This window comes from Thalia democratica, chromosome 9 (genome assembly GCF_965202585.1).
Source record: "Thalia democratica chromosome 9, ktThaDemo2.hap1.1, whole genome shotgun sequence".
Lineage (NCBI taxonomy): Eukaryota > Metazoa > Chordata > Thaliacea > Salpida > Salpidae > Thalia > Thalia democratica.
In genome coordinates this window covers 1,632,358-1,657,733 of record NC_139173.1, presented here as the reverse complement: position 1 = coordinate 1,657,733, position 25,376 = coordinate 1,632,358, and the positions used below count along the sequence as shown (strand labels likewise).

Below are 25,376 nucleotides of genomic sequence, written 5' to 3'. Positions count from 1 at the left end.
ATTATTGTTAATAGTACGAATTATAGATTGATTCCTCAGAAGGATATCAAAATTATGTTTATTAACCTCGAGGTTATATCATTGTTAATAGTGTGAATTATAGATTATTTCCTCAAAAACACATCAAAATTATATTTATCAACCACGAGGTTGTATCATTGTTAATAGTATGAATTATAGATTGATTTCTCGAATACACATCAAAATTATATTTATCAACCACGAGGTTATATAATTGTTAATAGTATTAACAGATTGGTTCTTCGGAAAGACATCAAAATTATATTTACGAGGTTACATTATTGTTAATAGTACGAATTATAGATTGATTCCTCAGAAGGATATCAAAATTATGTTTATTAACCTCGAGGTTATATCATTGTTAATAGTGTGAATTATAGATTATTTCCTCAAAAACACATCAAAATTATATTTATCAACCACGAGGTTGTATCATTGTTAATAGTGTGAATTATAGATTGATTTCTCAGAAGGATATCAAAATTATGTTTATTAACCACGAGGTTATATTATTGTTAATAGTATGAAATATAGATTATTTCCTCAAAAACACATCAACATCATATTTATCAACCATGAGGTTATATTATTGTAGTTAATAGTACGAATTATAGATTATTTCCTCAGAAGGATATCAAAATTGTATTTGTCAACCATGAGGTTATATCATTGTTTAGTATGAATTATAGATTGATTTCTCGAATACACATCAACATTATATTTATCAACCACGAGGTTGTATCATTGTTAATAGTGTGAATTATAGATTGATTTATCAGAAACACATCAAAATTATATTTATCAACCACGAGGTTGTATCATTGTTAATAGTGTGAATTATAGATTGATTTCTCGAATACACATCAAAATTATATTTATCAACCACGAGGTTACATTATTGTTAATAGTACGAATTATAATTTAAATCCTCGAAAACACATCAAAGTTATGTTTATCAACCATGAGGTAATAGTTTCTTAAATGACCAAAAAATATGTACGTTGTCAATGAGGCCTAGTTTTGTAAATATTATTTCAAGAATAAATAAAAGATTTGATAATAAGAGATAACCAAGTATTCATTGTTCAAAACGTAATTTTCTTTCTAATAACTAAATTATTTATTTATTGGCTACTTAATAACACACTGAAGTATGTTCGTTGATGTAGAAGGTTTGTTGTTTATTCAAATAAAAATCAAGCTGAGGTGCTATTTTATTAACTTTTAATTTTTTTCATTTTAATGACTACTAGGATTTTATAGAGTTTATAAGTAATGTTTAGTTTGCTGATATTGAAGTTAAAAATATTTTTACACTCTTTACTCTTGCTTGGTTAGTCGTATAAGTTTTCAAATTTATTTCAAACTACTTCTATTGCACACTTGATCACAACTAATTTAATGTTTTTAATATTATAAATTTTCATAAACACCAACTATTGTTAATCCTATGCATATTAAGAATTAAAACTTTATCTACTAACTATTTGATGCTTTAAATTCAAGTTATAATAAATACTTATTCCTTAACTTTGAGTATTTTAGATTTATGGTTTTAAACTTAAATATGAAAGATTAGTTTTATAGAAAAACTCTTTAAATAAAATAATTTTAAGTTGTAAATGTAGACATATTTTATTACCTTTTTAATTGCAATTAACATTTATAGTTTTACCATTTATTATCAACAAAACCATGTTTCACTCCTATATTGGCATATAGGAGATCATCAGTTGTTATAAACAAATCTGAAAAAAGTTTTTGAACATAAAGCTTATTAAGTCGAGAACTTTTAACTATTTGATTTAAAACAAATAACAATATTAAAATTTATAGTTTAGAAATGTTTTTATTTTTATTTGAGAAAAAAATCAGTTAAGCGTTTGAGTCTTAAACTAAATGAAACTTTAAGAATGTTTATTGCATTTTAAAGTATTTTAGCTTTGCTTAAAAGAGACAGTTTCAAGTATTTTATAATTTTAGAACAAAATAAAATATAAACTTTAGAATTAAACATGAATAATGTTCACTTAATATGATTTTGAGTTTCATAACTTTCAAATACAAAGAGTTTCAGTAAATCCCAAAGGTATTAAAAACAAAAGCTATTCCGATTCATTTTGAAACTGTATATTTTGTATATACATACAGTGTTTGCATATAATCAGATTATTTAGTTATCAAACTTACTAAACAAACTAAAAATTTAATTACTAAATCGTGACTAGATCATTTTCTAAATACATATAAGTTTTAGAAACGAACTTATTAAATATCGTATATCAACAGTTTTTAAATTTTGAAAATACTTATATTGAACTTTCTTTAACTTTTGTAATTTCATATCAAGTTTTATTTGTACTAAAACAAATTTTTAAAAATTAAGTATTTGTTTAGAATAGTTATTAAGTATATTTAACACGTTTAAAAATTAATTTATGTTTTACGAACATTTGTATATATCATGTTATTTAATAACAACAAGTAAGTTTTCAAAGAAACTAAAGTGTGAAAGTGTAAAAATAATTAAATTTACTAAATACAATTAGTAACTGTAATTTTAAACTTATCGTATGTTTATAAAAGTACTTATACATATACTTATATTCACTTATACTTAAATATTAATTGTAGACAGATTTATTTTTACGATTGTTAACAAATATATCTAAACAGCTTAAAAACTGCTGTTTTCTATAAACAATAACTTTGAAGAGTACAAATTTCATAAGGAAGTTATTAGTGTTTATGCAGTATTGTTACGTCATAACGCATAAATGCTTTGTTGAACAACAGACATTTCAAAGAATTCTAAGCATTACTATATAAGCATTTTAGTTATTCGTAATATTTGGGATTTTCATTGCATGAGAAGTTATTCAAAAGTTAAATAAAAGCATGATAAAAGTATTACTTTTAAATCCAATATTTGAAAGTAATAAGCCTTTAAGCCTTAAATTTAAACATTCATGAATAGAAGTATTAAAATTATTTAAAAAATAATAAGCTTAATTGAAATGGAAAGTATATATAAGTAAATAATCAGTTTGTTTAAACATTACATCCTAAATATTTATCTTATTAACTTTACAGAAAGACTATTGCTTTAAACAATTAACATATTAAAAGTGTTCATAGTGTGTAGTCCGTTTAATTCATTGGTGTGTATTTTTAGAAACCTAGGGGCTTTTTAAAGCAATTGATTTACAGTTCCAACCACAACTAGACAAGAATTTTTTTTTTTTTTTTTTCTACGTTTTACTGACTTGTCACAAAAATCCTATTATTTTGGCCTTTTAATGACTCACTGCGTTTTTATTGTACAAAAATAGAATAAAGAGTCATAAAAGCAAGTAGTATTTGTTGTTTTTTGATGATTTCATTGCTCTTAAACGAAAAAAATGGTTTTTAAATTCTTTTTTAATTCAAAATAATTTTTTTGAATATAAGTTCTTACTACTGGATTTTACCAGAAACAATTAAAAATTTTTAATAATGTTCTTGTTTTCGAGTTCAACTACAATTTGTGAATTTAACATTGAACTGATGATATTTCCAAAACAAAGTAAATTTTTTATACTAAATTTATTTTAAACTTTTAAAATAACTTGAGAATAATTTTCTTTTATAATTTTAAATTCAAATACGTTTGAGTAATAATTCCTAGCTTTTAAAATTAAAATAGAAGCATTTCAACGTTTTTTACGTAGTGTATCACTTAAGTTTGTACATAAATTGTTTTCATGATAAATTTGTATAAACTTTTCTTAATAAAAATCAATATGAAGAACTTTGGAGTTGTAAATCTACTAATAGACAGCAATATTTTCAAAAGTAACTTTTAAATAAGTGTTACACTTGTTAAATAAGTTTATTAATTAAAATTCCAAATACAATTAAAATATTCTGCCTACGGTTTAAACATATAAAAATTAGTAAACCGTTCATATTTATTTATTTAATTCGAATTTAAACTTTCAGGAACTATATCCTGTTCACAAAGCTTTTTTGGACTCGCTGAAAAAATACAAAAGCAGAGATTTGTCCAAACCTTTCATCGAAGTTAAGGTTAGAAGTTTCATAATATTTAATTAGTATTTAGCATATTTTTCTTTAAATATAGTTTTTATTAGTTTCTAACATTTTCAGGTCTAGATAGTTTGTTACTACCATTTTCATATACGCAGTTTTTTTTAATTATTATTTTTGCTCTTATAAAAGCATTTCACGTTAATTAATCAGTGTTTTCATAAAAGGTTTACGAAGAGATAAAACAACTAAAATGATTATTATATAAGCATATCATTATATAAATGTAGTTTTGAAATGGTAAACTGCATTTTCGACGAAATGTTTTTGTTTTAGCTTTAAATTCTAAATAGTTTAACTTTGACCACAAATTTGAACTAAAACATTATAAAAAAATATGTCGAGCAATATTTCAAAAATTATTGTTCAAACTTATTGATTCTTAAAATTTATTGTATTTTATGTGAGAATACTGTATACACAAGAATGTAAAATATAATAAAAATAGGAAGACAAAAGAATTGTAAGTGCCATTAAAGGCAGCTGTAATCCTAACAAAATTGTGAGTGTTTATACAAACCAAAGCTGATTAAATATCACTACTTACATATTTCTTATGAAAATATCGTGAAAATTAAATTCAATGTTAATATTGTTTGTCAATATATTTACTGAAGTTTTTAGAAACTAACTTTCAATTAAGTTTTTATTTTGCTAAACTAGTAATCAAGATTTTGTTTTAACTTAAATATATTAAGTAAAAGTTAGTTCTTGTTTATTTTATAAATATTATAACACACTATTGTTGTACAAATTCTAACTTCCTTATTTATCAGAATATTCAAATTTTTTATACGTAGTTATGACCGAAAGTTAAAAACTGAGTTACAGAGGCTTATTTGAATATTCTACAACAGAATTATTAAATAAATGTACCCATTAATTCACAAAAAAAAAGCTTTTTTTTGTAAAGTTTTTTAAACAGTTTCTTTATTCAACTAAACTTTTAAAACACTACCGTTTTAGTTTGAACAGTTTTAATGTACCAAAGTGTTTAAAGAAGCATGTTAATATTATTCAAACAGTATTAACTTATAAGATCCATAAAAAAACTAGAAAGTTTTTCGATTTTATAATCCAGCTTTAGTAGATGTTGCAACCTAATCAACTGCTGCAACTTTTTTAATGCAGCAGATACTACATTTATCGGTATTCTTTAGAACTTTTTCTGTAACAATTTAAAACTAAGAATATAAGAAAACATTAAATAACTTTCTGATAGTCTTTCTACTGCTTTATTTATAAACAAAATAAGACAATAAATTGATTACTCTTTAATAAACCGTTTTTTTTACATTTATTTATCTTCAATACAAAAAAATAATTTAAAAGGTTATTCTTTTCTAAACTATTAAAAAAAATTCTAACGTTTGATTAAGGCATTATTTATAAAATATAGGATAATATGAATTCATTATGATCGAAATTATAAACAAACACTACGTTATTGCTATTGTTTATTTTGATATGTTTAATAAAAACTTTATATGCAGTAAGTTGTATTGAGAACAGTCGTTTTTATAACACGTTGTTTGAATTTATTTCCATAATAAGTAAAATAAACATTTAAGCATTAGAAATCTACAAATATAAAGTTTAACTCAATTCAATAAAATAAGCCTGTTTCACTAGTATTAGTGTTCTCAATGTTTGTTAGTGTTATTCAAATGTAAAGTTTAAAAATTTGTTTAGATAAATAGTGATATAAGACGTGTGAGTGTTTTAGAGTTTTTACGGGTTTAGTGTATTTGTTTGTTTTAATTAATAAAAAACACGCAATTTATTTATTTTGATTGTCTTAATAGTTCTTAATAATAAATTTTTAACACAAGTCAGTGAATTTTAAAGTTTAGGAAGTTGATTAATAATAATTTGATTAGCACCTATCGATTAAAGTTTATAAATCAATTGTTTGTTGTAGAAGTTTTTCAGCAAAAATGTGCAGTTTACACGTGATATCACTTCCCTTGTTACGTCATTATTACGTCATAGAACACTGTTAAACACCATCTATTATTATGAAAAGTGTAAAAGTTTTCAAGTTAAAATTTTTCAGTTATTGTTGTTTGGAAATTAATTGTTTACAAAAGTTGTTTTAGCTTTTGCTTATTACTAATTTTCAAACTAAAATTTACTACCTTTAAAGCTCGTTTTAATTTTAACTTGGTTAATTAGAACTTAAAAAAATACTAAAGACTATATATAATTTTTGTAAGTTGTTACAAGTTTTGTATACTTAGTACTATGTACAATTTTAGTTATTATATAATGTTTCAATTCTATATTTAGATTCAAAATGTTTCCTTGAAACTTTTATTTTTTATTTTTGAAACAAATGTAAAAAGCATTCTAAAACGCTTTCAATCTTTAAACCTTTTAAATTACTCCAAATATAAAGTTGGCAAATAAATAAAAACAAAGTCGTCTGTTTTTAATCTAAGTTTTTGGAATATTAATATTCTGCCCACAGTTATTTTAGCATTTTTTAGTTTTAAAGAAAAAAAAACAAGTATAAGTACAAACTGATGTTATCTAAAGTCTAAATAAGTGCTTAAAATTTTATGTAAAAAAGTAAAAAAGTTTTAACTGAAACCTAAGAGCATTAACATGTTATTTAGTATTGTGCTGTATTCGATTACAAAAATTAAGATTGAAACTAAAGTTTGCTTATTAATTAAAGTCTTAATTAAAGTTTTTTTTTGTAGTTAATATTCTTTCCACAAAGAACTTAACAAAATAAGAATAATTAATTAAGTTTTACAGTATCATTCTAAATTAATTTAGTGTAATTTTGTTTTTAAATGTATTATTTTTCACTTTCAGTTTTTCTTACTCTGTCTTTTACATCACGATTTGTAAACAGAATATCTGCTGTTGCATAAATTTGTTATAAAAAACAGCTTTTGAATATAAGTTTGAATAAAGAAACGGAATGTGTTTATTTTTAAACAAACTAGTTTTATAAAGTATATACATACAGTTATTGTGGCTCTTACTTATTTAAACTTTTTTTTTGTACATCTGAACAACAGTATCAAATATTAATTGGCTATTTTTTAACAACCTTCAGTTAAATCGAGTCCTTATTTAATAATAAATATGTATTTAGTTTGAATTTAAATCAACATTTCGTACGATATTAGCACGTCTTAGACATGTTGTTTATAATAAATACTTTGATTTTATCACTTTTTAATATGTTAGCAAGTAAGAAAAAACATATTATGTCACAATAGTTTTTGCATTTAAGGTGAGACTTGTGGATGACAAAAAATAATTAAGTAACTGTTTTATATACTTTTATTATTGGTATTGTTTATTAAACAAATAATATTTTTTAGGAGAAGTTTCTTTTGTATGGTGAATATTGTTCAAAAATGCAAGAGGCTACAAATCATTTAGAAGAAATAACAAGAAATAACCAAAGATACGCTAATTATATTAAAGTTTGTTTTAATATTGTAATTAATTTATAATAACAAGAAATAACCAAGTAAATGGTTATTATGTTAAACTTTTTTAAAAATTTAATTTGTTTTATAATTTCACAAGAAATATGCTAGTTATGTCTGAGATTGATTAAGTATTTTATTTGATACAATATGCAGTAACTATAAAAAATCAAAAATGTAATATTTTAATTTACTGACTATACAAATTGAAACAAAAGTTCACAACTAGACAATTAAAAAAAACTTAAAAGAATATTATTATGTAAAAAAATAAAATAGGAATCACTATACAAATTTCTTATTTATTTTACCTGTTTTCTTATTACTTTTTAAGATAAGATAAAATGTTGTACCTAGTAAAAAAATACTTAATTTTGTTAAATGTTACTAATACTATATAAAAAAAAAGTATGAACCAAAAGTTCGCTATTAACGTTTAAGTTTTAAATAAATTTAAAATTTTTGTTTTTATCTTTAGCTTTAATACAACACTTGAGTTCAATCTGAAATATAAAAAACAGACAAGATTTATATACTGAATACAATGCTTAAATCCGTCCAAGACACAGTTAATTTTTAGTTTGTGATCTTTTTACGGCATCAATAATTAAAAAAATTAAATGATTGTTTTAAAAAATATACAATTTTTCATTGCACAACATACAAATTTAAAACATTTTCAGGTTTACAAGTAACGCTTTCAATAAACTTTCAATAAATTAATATTAAATTTCACTTAATGTTTTATATTTCTAAATTTTAAGTATAAAAAATAGTGAACATTTATTTAGATCTTACAACTTACAAAATCAAATAGTTTTATTGCTGTATACTTAAATCATTCAACCTAATAAATACTAAAATGATTGACAAGTCTCACAAACCAACTGTTTAATTAGTTAATTAACTTTAACTGATAAATAACTTGGATTCGTTTAATAAAGCATGGCTAAGCAAGTGTGCAAACAACTTTACTCTTATGTTGTAAATACTTTTTTAACTTTTTTTATTTTGTAAATAATGGTTTAAAACACGAATAAATTGAACATTTTAAGGAAAACACAGAAAGTTTACACTTAAGTTTCTCTCAAATTAAATATTTATTGCCCTACGTTTATAAACGTTGATACTATTATGGCTTGAGCTTACGAACTTGTAACATTGAACATGCGTTTTTGAAATTAAATTCTTGTTGTAATTGAAATGTATACATTTCTATTTTTCTTTAAATTTTAAAATTTACACTCATCATATTACTTGACTATCTAAACAGGAACTTCAAGACAACGCAAGTAAGAATAAATTCAACCTGAGGGACCTACTGTGCGTTCCAATGCAAAGAATATTGAAATACCATCTACTATGCAGGGTGAGCATTTATGAGTTTATAAAAGTTCTAAGTTTTTTGAGCTAGGTTGTAAAAAATGTTTACAAATTTAAATTTGAGTCTTAGATTACTAAAGTAAAGTTTTTACACAATTTTCTTAATTTAAACTTTTTGACGGCTAAATACAGTTTAATATTAGTATACAGTTTTTGAAAGCACAAATTCAAGTCAAAGTATTTAGTTTTTATGCTTAAAATTATAACTTTTTTTGTTGTTTTTTATATAATGTATATTTCAAAGAAAAATGATCGTTAATCAACTTTTACTTTCTGTTACAAGTAAAGTTTTTATGCAGGAACTTTGCAAGTTAAGTTTTTATGCAGGAACTTTTCAAGTTAAGTTTTTATGCAGGAAGTTTGCAAATTAAGTTTTTATGCAGGAACTTTGCAAATTAAGTTTTTATGCAGGAACTTTGCAAATTAAGTTTTTATGCAGGAACTTTGCCAGTTAATTTTTTATGCAGGAACTTTGCAAATTAAGTTTTTATACAGGAACTTTGCAAATTAAGTTTTCTAGCAGGAACTTTGCAAATTAATTTGTTATACAGGAACTTTGCAAGCACACTAAAGTTGACAGCAACTTCAAAAATTTGACGCAAAAATCAAAAATGAGTCAGGCCCTTGAAGCGATGCAGGTCAGTTCATTATTGTTTGATTAGTTATAATTAACTTTGAAATTAATTTAAAAATTAGCACTTTTTACTTTTTTATATTACTTTTTTTTTGAAACATAAAACAGCTTGAATATGTTTTTAGTTTATTTGTTTTTATGTTTAAAGTTTGACAAATAAACTTTATAACATAAAAAAATTGTTAACTTTGTTCTTATAGGAATTGTCACAATTCGTCAATGAAGTTAAAAGAGATACAGAGATGACGTCCAGAATAAACCTCATTCAAAAATGCCTGAAAGGGTTTTCTGATGTAAGTTTTACTTATAATAAATTTAATTTTTGTGCACTACCATTCGTTTAGTGTGCATTTTTGATTCCAATTCACACATAAATGTTTGCTTACGGTAGAATTATTTTGTAGTGTTGATTTTTATTGTAAAAAACAACCATATACTAGTTATTAAATTGTGCATATGTTTGTACTACTAAACATTTTACAAGGTTTATGTAGAAGTTTCTTTTAAAAAAGTAAAAATAAAGGAATTTTTGTATGAGTTATTTTTAACATATTATATAGATGTATTGCTATTATTGATTTATAGTATAAAGTGTATCTAGTCTAGACTGAAAATACTAGTTTAGAAAAGCGTGTTTAATTATTTGTCTTTTTAAATTTTTTCAAGGCTTCTAAACTTTCATACAAATTCATTTTTAGAAAAGTTTTAATTAGTATAAATATGCGGAAGTTTATAATAAAACGTAAGAAAATGCAATGTATAAAAAATTAAGAAAAACATTTTAAAAAATTATTACATTTTAACGTTTGTAAAATAATATCAATTAGTTTATTTGATAAATATTTATTAAAAGTTTTATGTTTACACCGTTTCGTAACATATATTTGAAGAAAATTGAAAATACAGAATTTTAGTTGAACTAAGTTGAACTTAAACACTAAATTTCATCGATAAAAATGTCAATAGTGTCAACCTGTTTAAAATCTTTAAGAAATGTTTTAAACATCAATGTTTAGATTATCACATGCACAAAATAAGACGCGTATTTTCTATTTTATTGTTAGTTGTTAGATTTTAGTTATCTTGAACTATTTTTTTGGAAAATAATTATTTTTATATTTTAAGATAAGCACAAAATTATACAAAAAAAAAAAGCATAAATACACTACAAAGTTTGTGCATTTTTTAGATTTACCGTAAAACACTGTTATAAATATCAAAAAATTTTATCTTATAATTAAAAACTGGTTATGTAAAGATTAAGAACATTTTTGAAGTGTTAATACTATATTAATTTTGTAAACGTTTATATATATATGTATATATTATTACTTATTAATTAATTTTATTTTATAACTTAGTATTGACGCTCCTTTAAAATTTATCTGTAAAAAGTTTTTGCTGTTCAGAATGTTTTTTTTTAAAAACAAGCTACACTGAATGTATTTTTTATTAAAATCTTCATAAAATAAATAAAACTTATAAGATTAAACAAACAAAGTCAAACTAAATCTCTTTACTCCGGTGTTATTGTAAAAATCTTATTACTCCTAAATCTAAATTTTTATTTGAACAAAAAAAGTGCTGTATATAAAATTAAAATAAAATAATATACATTAAATAATAAATGACAAACAAAGTAACAAACTACCAATAAAAACCGCCCGAAAGTCATGTTAATACCTGTAATAGTTTAACATTATATTCCAGCATACTATAATAATTTAATAAAACATTTTTACAGAATCTTATTTATAACAATGTCTTTATTTAACATTATTATAGTTAGTAGTAAACTAACAATGAAAGTAAAGCCATGTTTTGTTATGTAATAATTTAACATTATATTTCAGCACATGTCTCTTAACTCGTACGGGAGGCTCTTGAAAGACGGTGAGTTGAAAGTGAAAGTGATGAACGCGGACAAGAAGAAAACCAAAATGAGAAACATATTTCTCTTCGATCAAGCCATGATCATGGCTAAGGAAGACGTTAGTTTGTTTATTACTTATTTGAAAACAATATATTTTACCTTTAAAACTTAGAACTTTATCCATAAAATATTTTGTTTAAACTTTTAGTAGTTTTCAAATCTTACTTATACTTCTTCCTACTTTTCTACATTGAAATCTCATACGATCCAATTGTAGTTCAATATTTTGAAACAGTTTTAGATTATTTAGTATAATATTAATGTATTGAATCACAAATTTTATACCTTGAAATTATTAAATAACTTATATAAAGTTGTAGACCCTTGAAATGATTTTAACTTTTGTAACTATTTCAATCTGAACTTTTTAGTTACACTGCTAATAAGTAAACTTTAATTAAGTGTTATTTCTTATATAGTTTTTAATATTAATAAAAAAATATTTAACTACTTCTATAACAAGTCTTTTTTTAGGTTTTATGTATAACGTCAAAATGTTTATCAAAATTTGCACTAATTTATAAATTTATTATATCACGATTCTTTGCACATTTTTAATATAATTCGTGATTAATAAAGCATACCATAATTGTTAATTAGATTTTATTACTTTCTCGTAGTACAAACTATTATATGAAAGTTATATAATAAAGTTGTATTTTGACGACTAAATATTTTTTTTTCATAAAATATGTTTCATATCAAACAGCACATTTTTTTTTGTATTATTTATTAGTTTTTTTAGTTATTTATTGTTATTTATTTTATGTTATTTATTATACACAGTTCATCATAAAAAGTAAAAAAAAAATACAATGTTTTTATGATTTTTAGTTTAAGTAAAAATAGTACTTCAATATTTATATGAGTTGAAATATTTTGTACTAATTTATTTTAATACGTAAATATATTAGAAATACATGAATTTTAGTTGTATAATCATAAACAAGTTAAAGTAAAAAAATAATAAACCTAATTACTATCTAATTTACTGTAAAGTTCGAATTATTTTAAATTTTTAAATAAGCAACCTGGACTGAATTAAATATCAAAACCATCGGATATAACTTATATTTTTAAAAAATAATTTATTTAAATAAAATTAGGTATTTCAAAATGTGCTTCATGGCCAGTTTCAGGTAAAATGCTTTTGATAACAGCTTATGAAAAAATATGGCTTAATAATGTTGGACAAATTGTTTTAATTATGATTGCTTACTAATTGCTAAAAGTTTAAAGAGTTTGTTTGGTTAAATTAATTTCAAGTAATATTGAAATTAAATGCATTGAAAAAAAGAAGCATTTAAAAAATTAAAAGACTAACTTAGTATCTAAACTATATGTTTTTTAAGACAAAGTTTGACAAAATAATTAAACTTTTGTATTTTGTACATGTTACAACAATAAAAACACGTCTTAATAGAATTTACTTGGAAGTAATAAAATATTCGTTTATACCCATGTTTGTTTTTCGCTTTTAAGATTAAAATGTCAACAAGTAGTCATATAAACGACTTTTGTTTGATCATTTATTTGTTTGATATTTATTTGAAATTGATTTTGAAGATTGTTTGTGGGCTTTACGTGTTTTATTAAGTTTTTTTTTTTATTTAAGCTTATAATAAATCTTTTAAGTTAAATTTAATATAAACATTATAAGGTTTACTTCCACAAAAATTATAATTGATGTTTTAATTCAAAAACACCTAAACAAAAATGCTTTTATGAAATTGATTTTATTCTAAATGTTTAAAACAAAATATTTTAATCTTACTTTAAAACAACAAAAACCACTTGAAACTAAATGTGTCAATTGGTTTATTTTAATTTAAACTGTCAATTAACTGAAACAAAAATTATGTTTTAAGTTTAATTACCTTATGTAAGTTTATTAACTTATTCAATTTGAATTAAAAAATTGCGGTTCAGACGTGAATAAATGAAAATAGAAAACTTTTGATAAAATAATAGAATAAGTTTTTTTTCTAATAGTTTAAAAAAAGTAATTATGTTTATCTTTTTATTTTACAGTTTAAAATTTGCAAACAATAAATCTTTTTTTTAATTAAAAGTTTTATGACATCTTTATAGTTTTGTGTAAACACTCTGAGTTGTTTTAAAGCCTTTTATAATATTTATTTTCAGGAATTTGAATTTGTTTAAAGTTGTAAATAAGTTTTTATGTGTATAGATAAAAAATTATTAAGAAACGTTATCAAAAATGAAGTATCTCATACTAAAAATAAACTTTAAAAAGTTTTAGCCTTTTTTGATTCTTTTTTTCTAAAGTACTAACAAGTTTTTAAAATGATAGATAATTTTAAATAATTTTAGTTAAGTTATTATATGTAAACAAACAAGTTTACAAGAAGAAAAGTATTTTTGTAAAGGTTTGTTAAACATAAGAAAAGTAGACTATATTTTTCACACTTAATTAAACCTTCTAAGCTTTTACGCTAGACGCCCTTTTTAACAATTAAGCAAAAAAGTTATTAAATATAAAACTAGACCATTTCACCTCTACTATTTTAAAACTTTATATTTAAAGTAATAGGGTGGGAATAAGATTTAAAAAATATAATTTGACGTATAAAGTGTTATACTTTTGAAGATAATTAAATAGTTTAGTTATAACTTTATGAGTATGTAAAACACAGTATGAAAAACAATTTAATATTTTAAATTAAAAAAGTCGATTATCTATTTAGATCTATTTAGTAATAATTCAGTAAAAAATTTTTAATATTTTTTTTCCACAAATTTAGGGTGGACAATATAGTATGAAGGACAATTTGAGGTTTGAAGATGAAAACTTTGTTATGGAAGACATTCAAGAAAACAAAGAAGATAACTTCTGGGGCAGTGGAAAGGTTGTTTGTTTGCAAAATTTTATTTAGATATTTGTGAAGTTTTTTTTTTAATACTACTAGATAATTTATTTGTGCGCTTTTGCAGTATCTACTGCAAATTTATAAATTTTAGTTTAATAATCCACACACAACTTTTAAAATTCATGCGTCTTTCAGTTTAAGTGGCTCAGGTTTTGTTGTCTAATGTTACACAATTAACAACTAACTAGAAAATAATGACAAAGAATATTTAATAATGAAAACAGTGGTCTTTTGGTTGGTGGTTAAGAGGTCGAAGCTCTCAATACCAAATATTTGCAAAAACACAATCAGATAAGACAAAATGGATGGAGTATATTAACATCGCCTTGTTAGTTTGTTTTAATATAAAACTAGTTTATATTAATCAGATAAAACTAAATTTATAGAATATATTTATTACTGCTTTGTTGGTTTCTTTGAAATCACCACAAATAAGTTAATAATATATTACTTCTCCTCCAGCAGTTGAGATCTCTCTATTTGTTTTCTTAAAACCAAAGCATATAACAAATAAGTTAATTGTGAACTGTAGGTATATTGTATTTAATTAGTTAAAATAAAAACTTATAAAAGTATTCAAAATATTTACTTAAATATTTTATGACTAGCAAAAAAACATTAGTTTGTATAAGCTGTACTTAAAGTAAACTTGCTTACGTGCTACAAAAAAAAAATTAAACATTTAAAATTACTTATGATTAGTTGACAATAATGCATAAAAACAATCCTGAGTAAAACGTACTTAGTAATAAAGTTTTGATAGTTAGTTCTGATAATTTGTTTATGCTGGTTTCCTCTAAATTATCAGACTTAAATTTCATCACATTCTGATAAAACAGGAGTGATTATCACATTATTACGTCACAAGGACAAAGGCGTCTTTGAACTTTAAATTGTTTAACTCGACATTTATATGGAATCGTTACTGATATGTAGTACTTACTTTAAACATAAATTAATTAAATTTCTTTAAATTGAGAATAGTACTTGTGTTTGTACATTTTTTATATTTTTTGGTTAAGTTTTTTTTTGAAATAAATTATTTCTGATGTGGTACCTACGTGAAAGATTCGCTAAAATTTTATTTATTTGAGAAAAGTGTTTGTTTCAAACGTTGAATTTGTTTGTTTTCAAATAAACACGAAAAGCGACAAAAATAAATAAACAGCTTTAACCTTTTTGAAAATAAATGTTATTACAATTCGTTGTTGTCATATACGTAAGATACGTTTAATTTAAAAAGTAACTTATATTCTTTTTAGTGAAAAATAAACTAAATTGAAATAAAAACTTGTTACAATATTTTTTACTCAAACATCTTTTTGATATTTACCGAAAGTTTTAATAAATAATAATAAATGAAATAAATGACTTTTTGCACATCATAGTTCATTTATATCTTACAATTAATAGCAAACTAGCAAAAACAAATTGATTTCCGCAGTGACAAGATAAATCCGAGCGAGATAAAGAACAAGAACGGCAAGTACAAGTTCAGGATGCACACGTTCGACAAGCCGACCAAGTGCGACGTGTGTGGGAAATTGTTGCTGGGATGCTTCTTCCAAGGATACTACAGCCCTGGTTAGTTGAATTGTTTTTCAGATATTAAGAGTATATATTTTTATATACAGTCTTACCTAGATATTTTTTTATTTATTTCGTTGAGGCGATTTTGATCTGTAAATTGCTACTATTTTGAATCAGTTTAAACTAAAAAAAAAACTTAAATAGTAACAAAGTTAGTTTTCTATTTTTAAATGTATTTCAAAGAACTTCTGTGGCGTAAATGATAAGAAGATAACGAAATGAAATATTTAGAAACAAAGTTAAAATAAAATTATATGTTAAGTTCCGTTTTCACATTATATTTAGTATAGTAGTTTTAATAATAGAAAATATAACTATAAAAAATGAAGTGTAAAAGGTTTTGTAGTTGTAAAAAGCTTTAAATTTTTTTTAACTTTTTCAAATTATAACAAATGTATCTGTATTAAATTGATGAAATAAAATACTTTATATAAGGTAATTATTAAATGAAGTTTCAAATAAGCATAAAATTAATTTTAAAATAAGATGTATAAAATAAAAAAAATAATTCAAAAGCTTTTTACTAATCTACCGTTGCTAAAAATTCTGTTTTTTATTTATAAGCCTTAAAAAAGTAAACACATTTACATTAAAGTCTGTCAATGTATTTATATTTAAAATACTTTAATTTGTTTTATTTTAAATTTAATGCAGTGGATCTAAAAGTTTTTGATTAAAAAAAAAACAATGTTAAACTATTTTTTTTATAAATGTTAAATAACTTTTAACAATTAATCATTATTTTTCTTTGATGCTAAAATAGTAGTTTACAGTAAGAAATTCAATGGTTGAATTATAATGATAAAATGAAATCTGTTATGTTTTATCAATTTTTTTTTGTGATATACGATACACGAATAAAATTAAATGAATTACAATAAAAATAAAAGTTTATTGAATATTCAAATAAAATAGAATATATTATATAAATAAAGTCAAATATGTTGAATATACAAATAAAAGTCGAATATATTAAGTACACAAATAAAATCAAGTGTATACGCAATCTACTTTCTTTTTAGATACTGCGCTTAATAACAATGTAAACAATAATATCCTATCTCTTAAATACTTTCTCTTTACAATTAATTTTGTTTTTATCGAAAACTTAAAATTGTTTTAAGTAGTTTTAAAGAGGTTTTTGTCTTGTTTACAAAATAGAACTAATTGCTTTTTATTTTAAACTTTTTTAAATAAAATTTGATGAATATTTAAGTCAAGTTTCATATTTATTCTTGAGGTTTATAAAGTTTTATAAAAATATAAAACTTTTTTAAACATTATATAAATAGATAAAATTTAAACAGCTCGATAATTTTTAGGATTTTACTTTTATATCGCTGAGTTTTAAGTTGTTAATTAATTTTGATAAAAAAACACTCCTTAAATAAAAATTGTTTTTTACTTCAAATTATGTTAGAATGCTAAGAATTGCAAGTATGGAATATTTAGGTCAATTTCTCATAATTAATTTAGCTTTTGTAGTAAATTTGTCAAATTCCAACAATTTCAAAGCACTTTATGTTTACACAGTACAGTTAAATTAAGAAAATTATGTATTTAAACAAATGTGCTTAATAAATATTAGCTTAAACTTTTTTTTTCAAATTAGTTATTACTTGATACTTTTTATTTGGCTAGTGTGTTCTGGCAATAGATAAACATACCTTTTGTAGGTTTTCTAACCAGTAAATGTTTCTTTTTACATTTTGTAAAGTTTACATTTTTAACTTAATTAAATATTGTAAAATCTCTTTTATTTTTTTACAGTTTATCGAGCGAAATGTCGCAAGACTTGCCTGATGGAAATGGTGAAGATATTAGAGAAGAAAAACGCAGTTTCACTACCAAGTTTGTTATTATTTTCAGTTTATTAGATGGTAACATTAACACTTTGTTTTACAAATTTCTGTTTATAGAATTTATGAAGTTATAAACTATAGTAACTTAAGTAACTTAATCCAGTTTGCAATTTGACAAGTAAATAGTATAGGGCTTTTAACAACTAAAATTTTGTATCTTATAATTTTTAACAAACAATTACTTTAAATAAAAACATTTTAGGCGTTCCTCTATCTTCGACAAAGAGAAACTCAATTGATAAAAATGTAAGAGTTTGTAATATTTATTTTTAGTTTTAAATTGCAGTTAAGCTTTAAGCGAAATCATTAAGCTTTTAATCGAAATTAAGAAGTACTTAATATTAAATTTTTCGTTAATTTGATTAGCTATTTTACTTATTTTTTATATTATTATTGCTTTTTATAAGTACCCAAATGCTTTTTAAATTATAAAATGAAATATAGGTTTTACTACAAACACTTAGATAATACAACATAGTTATATTAAAAAACTTATAAAACTTAGCTTTAAATTTCTAAATTAAATTTCTTGTATAAATTTAAAGCTAAAATTTATTACTGTAAAATATCACGTTGGCATTTTAAAGGATTTAAGTTAGCATTTTAAAGTATTTATTTTATTTATATTTATTTTAAATTTCAGCTTAACGGTGCGAAAATGGAAACTCGTGAGTTTGTTTAAAACAGATTTTAAATAAAATTATAATGTTAACAATATTTTAACAGTTATTTAAACTAACTTAAACTGCTTAATTTTAAGAATTCTAGTTAATTTTTAACGCGAGGGTCACAAAATTTATGAACATGTTATTAAAACCATCATAAAATTAACCATCTCAAGGTCAAGACTTTTAAAATAAATAACTAATTCAATTTTTAATTGTGTTTGAGTTATAAAATTTTATGACTTGTTTAGTAGACCTTTCCATTTCTTAGCCAATAAGAAGAACTTAAAATGTAAGTCTATAGGTTCAAAACTTAAAGTAATTATTAGTGTAGTTCGTTTTTGAAACTAAATTATTGTCTTTTTAATATTACTTTATAGTTTTAATTTTCTACTAACTTTGACTGTTTTAAAACTTTAGTTTGAAAAAGTATTTGTTATAAGTGTTTTTAATTACCGTTTTTACATATTATTATATTCAATGTCTCACGTTTAGAATCGTAGTTAAAATAAATACGATTCATATTAATGGATAATTATAAATGGAATTTATCCATAACAATTTAGTTTGTTAATACTTTTTATTACTAGTCGCATTGTGAATAAAGGTTGAGTATAAGCTTTTGCAAAATTAAAAAAAAAAAATCTTTTCTTAGCAACTCTTAAATACGAATTAGTTCAGTAAAACTAGACAAAAAAACTTGTGGTAATAAGATTATTTTAGCTGTTTTGCATTTTAATTTCAATGAAGTTTAGTTTATCAGTGTATTTGAATCGACCTTTGCTTATCAGCGAACCTAATTAAAAAAAAAAATCAACCATATTTATTGAAGTTAAATTAATTTTTTTTTGATATTTTTTTAAACTATTACACATATAACTGTCATATATATATAAGTAACAGAAGCAACTAGAATAATTAATAACAGAAATCTTCAAATCAATACGTGATTACACGGGTATTCCCCCTCCTCCATTCAACCAACCAATCACAAAGTTTAAAATCGGAGAAAATGTATTCGTCGATGAAATTATCAGTGACGATTGGTGGAAAGTAAGAAATTTTAATCAATTTATTTTAATTTCTAATTTTGTTTTATTTATTGAAAAGAATCTAAATACTTTAATAATAATATTTTTAGATTATTTTAATTTATATTTATTTTTAATAATTTTTTTTTTGATTAGTCATTAAATTAGCATATTTAAAACAAACAAATATATAAACAACAATTTAATTTCAACACACAAAATTAGTCTAAAATATTATTAAATTATTAAAAAATATAAATTGATATTCTTTAGTGCTATTTAATTATATTTGTTTTATTTATTATCTTTAGGGTTACCCAGATGAATTTATTGTTATATATATATTTATTTAAGTATTAAGTATTTAAGGGATACACATATATATATATATTGTTATATATTCTATTTATATAAATACTAAATATTTAAGGGAAACAAAGATGTATTTATTGTTATACATTTTATTCATTTATTAAATGTTTAAGGGATACACAGCTGCAAATAGGGACCGAGGTATTTTTCCTGCCCCCTTTGTCGTTCCTGTATCTGTAAGTTTTTGTTATTTTCAATTATTTTATTTATACCTTTTAATTTATAGTTTTTAAATTTCTATTCGTTTTTATTAAATTCTTGTCATCGGCTCAATAGACAGAAGAAATAAAAAATTCCCCTCAAAAAATTCCCGCCCCATCGCCACCAACCAATGACGTCAAAAAATCCCCGATCAACCGTCACAGGGGCGGTTACCTGAAGTTCAAGCCCGGTTGCCTACCGAGTACCATGGCAACCAGGAATGACGGGGACCACAACATTTCAGTTGTCATGGAAGACATGACGTGGTAATTTGCATAACATGCATGAGTTAATTTGGATGGGAGAATTAATTTGTGACGTCATAAGACCTTAAAGTTCTAATGGGTGTAATTTATGATTTTATTTACAATTGTACAATGAAAAGATAGTATATAAAGCCAAGATAATGTAAAATTAAGTTCTAAAGTTTAGAGTCAAAAACTTGTTTTATAAATTTTGCTCTTGAAATAACTTTTAATTAAGTAAAAATGTATGCCACTGAAGTTTGAGACAACTGATTTCTTAAATTGTAAAAGGTAAAAATAACCAATAAAATAAGCTTTTATTTGCTTCAAGTTTTAAGCTTTTATTTAACGCTTTAAAAACCGCTTCTTACTTTGACTGATAAATTTATGTTCAGTAAATGTTTTTATACTTGGTTTATACTTTTATAGAAATAGAGAAATGAGTTGTAAAACTCACACGTAGGTTTAAGATAAAGAAGTCCTGGTGAAAAATGAAGAAAAGTCTTTTTAAAATTTGTTCTACACTAACATTAGTACTTATATCAATACTTTAATGCAAGTGTAAATATTATAACTCATTTGATATTCTTTTTTATTTTTAGTTTTTGGTGTTTAATTTATTGGGGAATATACCGGATCTTAATTTTTTTTGTTGTACAACGGATAATTATGTTCTAATGTCAGTATTAATTATATATGTATAGTATATAAGACGTACTGTTAAAACTAATATATTTCCATTAAAATTGATGTTAGCTATGGCCAACAATACATTTTAATGTATAACTACTACTTTTATAAAAATAAATTAGTAACAGCGTCTAAAGTTAACAAAATAATTTACATATATTTATCAAGCATAATAATTCTTCATTTATTGGTATTAAAACAATAAATACTATAAAACTAATCTTACTTTTAATAGTACAAATCGTTTAAAGTCTCACTCTGTGTAACAACTTAATTATTAAAACATTTCTTTTGTATAACTGTAATTATCTGTAAACTAAAATTCTTCAACATTACTTAAAACTGAACTTCCCCTATTGTGAAAGAATACTGCATGGTTGCATGACTAACTCGCATGTTTTATAGGAAGATGAGAAAGATTCGATTCAGGTAATTACCCCCAACTTGAGAAGAAACAACGTGTCTAGAAGCACCTCGCTGAAAAATTACAAATGGTTACATTGTTTAAATTACAAATGTATATATTAACCTTTTTAAAATAAATGTAATTGAATTTAATATATGGGTAAAGTTATTTCAAAACCTGTATTAAGAGTAGTTTTGATTTTATACATATTTTTTGCTAATTTGGGAGCTTTTTATGTAGAAAGCATATAAATTATTTAAATAAAAGCTCAAAACTAAATGCTTTTCTTAGTATGTACAAATTACTAACTACATTCTTATTGCATGAAATATTTAATTAAAGCTTGGGTGTGTTATTTTTTTAAGGTTTACAAAGTATGGTTTGATTTCAATTGATAGGTGTTTAATTTGAGTTTTCCTAAAAAATGTTTCAAATACACAAACACAATGTTATTAAGTTCAATTTTTTTGGTTAAGATATAAATAATATACAAGTGTGAATTTTTACGACCAATTACTTTTAACAAACTTATTAAAGGTACGCGGGAAACAAACCATATATAATTGATATATGGTCATATTATAAACATTTAGTAACATTTAATTATTAATAAAATATTAAAATTATTAATTAATAAATGTAATTTAATTTAATTTATTTTTTATAAAAGGTACGCGGGTGAGTTGGACAGAACGGGGGCGGGTAACTTGCTCAAGGGTAAACCTAGCGGAAGTTTTTTAGTGAGAAAAAAACAACAAGACGTGTACGCCGTTTCACTTGTGTTAGTATGTTTGTATATATATATATATACAATTACGTACATAGTATTTGTTCCGTTGATAGATCCATTACTGTTCATAGTAAGTATAATTTATCATTGAGTTAGTTTGTTAAAGTAAAATAACATGTATTGTAAATCGTTTAATATAATTTTTTAAAGCACTACATTTATTTATATTAGTAATATATGTTTAACTAAAAAAGTCAATGGCAGATAATTTGTAAGTAATGTTAAATTGATAACTAAAACTAACTTAATTTATTGGATCTGACGTTTTTTGTCAAGATCCTAATACTAATTGTTGAAAAGATACGGTAGTTTTGTAGATGATAAACATAAAAACCTTATATTTGGTTTTCCAAAATAAAAGCATGATCGAAAGTTCAATAAACTAATAGATTTTCCACATACTTATAATCTTATAATTTGGTAGCATTTAAAATAAATCTGATCCTAAAAACGAGTACAGGTTCTTTCTTTAAACAAGTTATAATTTCGTACAACAAGTACTACAAAACTTTTGTTATCCTTTTACTATTTAACTTAATAAAAATAAATTAGATAATAAATACAGATACGCGAACGATGTGAAACATATTATGGTGAGAAAATCAAAAGATGGATTGTATCACCTTGCAGAATGTAAAAATTTCATGAGTGTACCAGTTAGTTTGTTATCAAGATAATAAATAAATTTTAATTATAAAAAAATTGGTAATACAATCTTGCAGAATGTAAAAATTTCATGAGTGTACCTGTTAGTTTATTTTATAAAACAAATAATTGTAATTAATAAAAACACGGATTGTGTTAATTAATAGAATAAAAGTGCATACTGCTAAAATTAAAATAAGCTTTTAAGAACTACAGTCAATTGTTAATAAACCAGTTTTATAAAGTTATTGAAATTAGATGTTTAAACAGTTTACAGCAATAAATAACACGCTATATCATTTCAACAAAAAAAAAAAAACAGAAACTAATATTATATCTTCAAAAAGTTATTTAATTATTTTTACAGGAACTAAAAGAAATATTCACTAGAAATAATAAAGTATCTTTAAATAAATCTAATTAAGTAATTTTTGACAGAAACCTATAAAATAATACAACAAAAACACAATTAAAAAGTTATCAATTATTTTCACAGGAACTAATAAAATACTACGAGGAAGACGAAATTTACTAGTGATTAATTATTTTCACAGGAACTTATCAAGTACTACGAGGAGAACACAATGTCGAGATCTTTCATGGGACTGGAGACCACACTGAAGTATCCTTTCAAACAATTCAGAAATCACTCGGCCAATCAGCAACCTTCTAATCATCACGTGACTAATTCAGCCAATAGGAGCTCCGTTCCTTCGCAGAGGAGCTCGTTGGATCGCGTCATGACGTCACAGAGAACTTCGTCGTCGACTTCGAGTCTTACGTCACAATCGACCAGCAGGGCTTCCAATGTTTCGTCATCAAGTTCCAGTAGAGAAAGTTTGTAAAAATGTTTTTTAGTTTACAAATTAGTAAAACTTATTGAAATAGAATTCAACTACCTTCAAATATGTTACGAAGCTTTCTACTGAGAAAATTTATTTAAAAATCACAAAATATTTCGAAAAAATAAAGAAATTTGTATATATTTCAGACATTGCACTTCAAATTTTATTCGAATAAATGTTTTTATATTTCTATTATTTCCAGGCACTCCGCTAGGAAAAGTTTTATATAATTTCGAATCTCGATCGAGTAGTGAATTGCAAGTGAACGCCGGAGACTTGGTTAAAATTATCAATAAAAAAGGTTGTTTATATATTAAATATTAAAAATTTTATCAATTAGTTCAAATTATTAAGTTTTATATTTAAAATGCAACGAATAAGCAATTATAAATTATCAACATAAAAGATATAGATAAAAACTTCTGACAAAAATTAAATTAATTAAAAAAAACGTTAATACTTAGTTGTTAGATATAAATTAAAGTAAACAGAAGGGTGAAAACTTCAGAAATTTTAAATTATAAAACTAGTTGTACTAAAATTTAATTGATTAATTTTAAATAATAAAAAGGTGAGGCCCAAGGGTGGTGGAAAGTTGAAATGAACGGAAAAGTTTGTTTGTTTATTATAATTATATTATTTAATATAATAACGTAATTAATTATTGTTTAGTAGTTATCAAAACCTTTATAAATATGTAAATATTAACTTAAATATTAGTTAAATGATACTGTTTTACTTTGAACGTTTATTAGTTGAAAAAATGTTAATTTTTTTTATAAAGTATAATATGTAAGTTTTGTAAACATTAAAAAATTCTTTTATTTTTGTTGAACTTTGTAAACTTAAATAAAACTTGAGTTTATACATCAACCATTAAATATTCGTTAAATGATACTGTTATTTTTGTAAAGTATGATATGCAAGTTTTATAAACATTAAAAAAATATCAGTTTTTTGTGGAATTTTGTAAACTTAACTTGAGTTTTACAATATAAATCAACCGCATTTGTTTTTTATTTTCCAGCGTAATTTATTTATTTGTTATTTTAAATAATTATAAAAATATCTTTTTTTTTTCAGCTTGGATACGTGCCTGCGAGTTATGTTGTTGAAATCGAAGATTGAAAATATTAAAAATGAGAAAAGAAAGTTTAACTAAACGAGTAATGTTTTTCAAATGATTAATGCACTTTTAAAGTTCATCACTATTCTGTCGATCCTTATGAATCATGTTTTTTAGTTTTTAATGATGTTATACACCATTGTCATTCTTTGATTACCATTAACTTTTCTTAATTTTTTTGTTATGTGAAATCAGTATAAACTTAATTAAAAGTAAAAACAAAAATTTGAAAAAAAATTCCAGACAGTTTAAAAAAAGATTTCACAGGTTAGAATGTACACACTAACTAAAATTTCACAAATTTTTTGTAAAATAATGAATTAATTAGAATTTCACTTATTATAAACTTTAAAAGTTTGTTTCACCATCAACGTTTTTTTTGGTTCAAGTTTAGAAACAACTCGAAGCATTAAAACATAAAACACAATTGTAATTATATATAGATCTATAATTCTGTTTTCGTATAATTTTAAAGTTTATAGTTTTTTAAAACACATTTTTGTTA

At 23.0% G+C, this 25,376-nt stretch overlaps 1 protein-coding gene across 3 annotated transcripts in view; it reads left to right on the top strand.

The window, feature by feature from the left end:
• LOC145843973 (proto-oncogene vav-like) overlaps nucleotides 1-25,144 on the top strand; it is a 30,178-nt gene extending 5,034 nt beyond the window's left edge. The window contains exons 8-29 of one of the 3 annotated variants that reach the window (XM_082951273.1): nucleotides 4,003-4,089; nucleotides 7,452-7,556; nucleotides 8,836-8,931; nucleotides 9,497-9,583; nucleotides 9,780-9,872; nucleotides 11,433-11,570; nucleotides 12,619-12,651; nucleotides 14,278-14,382; nucleotides 14,628-14,731; nucleotides 15,848-15,987; nucleotides 17,764-17,844; nucleotides 18,058-18,101; nucleotides 18,499-18,523; nucleotides 19,449-19,573; nucleotides 20,037-20,099; nucleotides 21,465-21,553; nucleotides 22,136-22,246; nucleotides 22,821-22,911; nucleotides 23,455-23,737; nucleotides 23,948-24,046; nucleotides 24,317-24,357; nucleotides 24,829-25,144. In XM_082951273.1, the coding sequence (XP_082807399.1) occupies nucleotides 4,003-4,089; nucleotides 7,452-7,556; nucleotides 8,836-8,931; nucleotides 9,497-9,583; nucleotides 9,780-9,872; nucleotides 11,433-11,570; nucleotides 12,619-12,651; nucleotides 14,278-14,382; nucleotides 14,628-14,731; nucleotides 15,848-15,987; nucleotides 17,764-17,844; nucleotides 18,058-18,101; nucleotides 18,499-18,523; nucleotides 19,449-19,573; nucleotides 20,037-20,099; nucleotides 21,465-21,553; nucleotides 22,136-22,246; nucleotides 22,821-22,911; nucleotides 23,455-23,737; nucleotides 23,948-24,046; nucleotides 24,317-24,357; nucleotides 24,829-24,873 (2,085 nt within the window). In that variant the 3' untranslated portion in view covers nucleotides 24,874-25,144. Of the gene's footprint in view, nucleotides 1-4,002; nucleotides 4,090-7,451; nucleotides 7,557-8,835; nucleotides 8,932-9,496; nucleotides 9,584-9,779; nucleotides 9,873-11,432; nucleotides 11,571-12,618; nucleotides 12,652-14,277; nucleotides 14,383-14,627; nucleotides 14,732-15,847; nucleotides 15,988-17,763; nucleotides 17,845-18,057; nucleotides 18,102-18,498; nucleotides 18,524-19,448; nucleotides 19,574-20,036; nucleotides 20,100-20,199; nucleotides 20,391-21,464; nucleotides 21,554-22,135; nucleotides 22,247-22,820; nucleotides 22,912-23,454; nucleotides 23,738-23,947; nucleotides 24,047-24,316; nucleotides 24,358-24,828 lie in introns of all 3 variants that reach the window. The other 2 variants (XM_082951271.1, XM_082951272.1) reach the window with 2 other exon arrangements.
• Nucleotides 25,145-25,376: the final 232 nt, after the last annotated feature.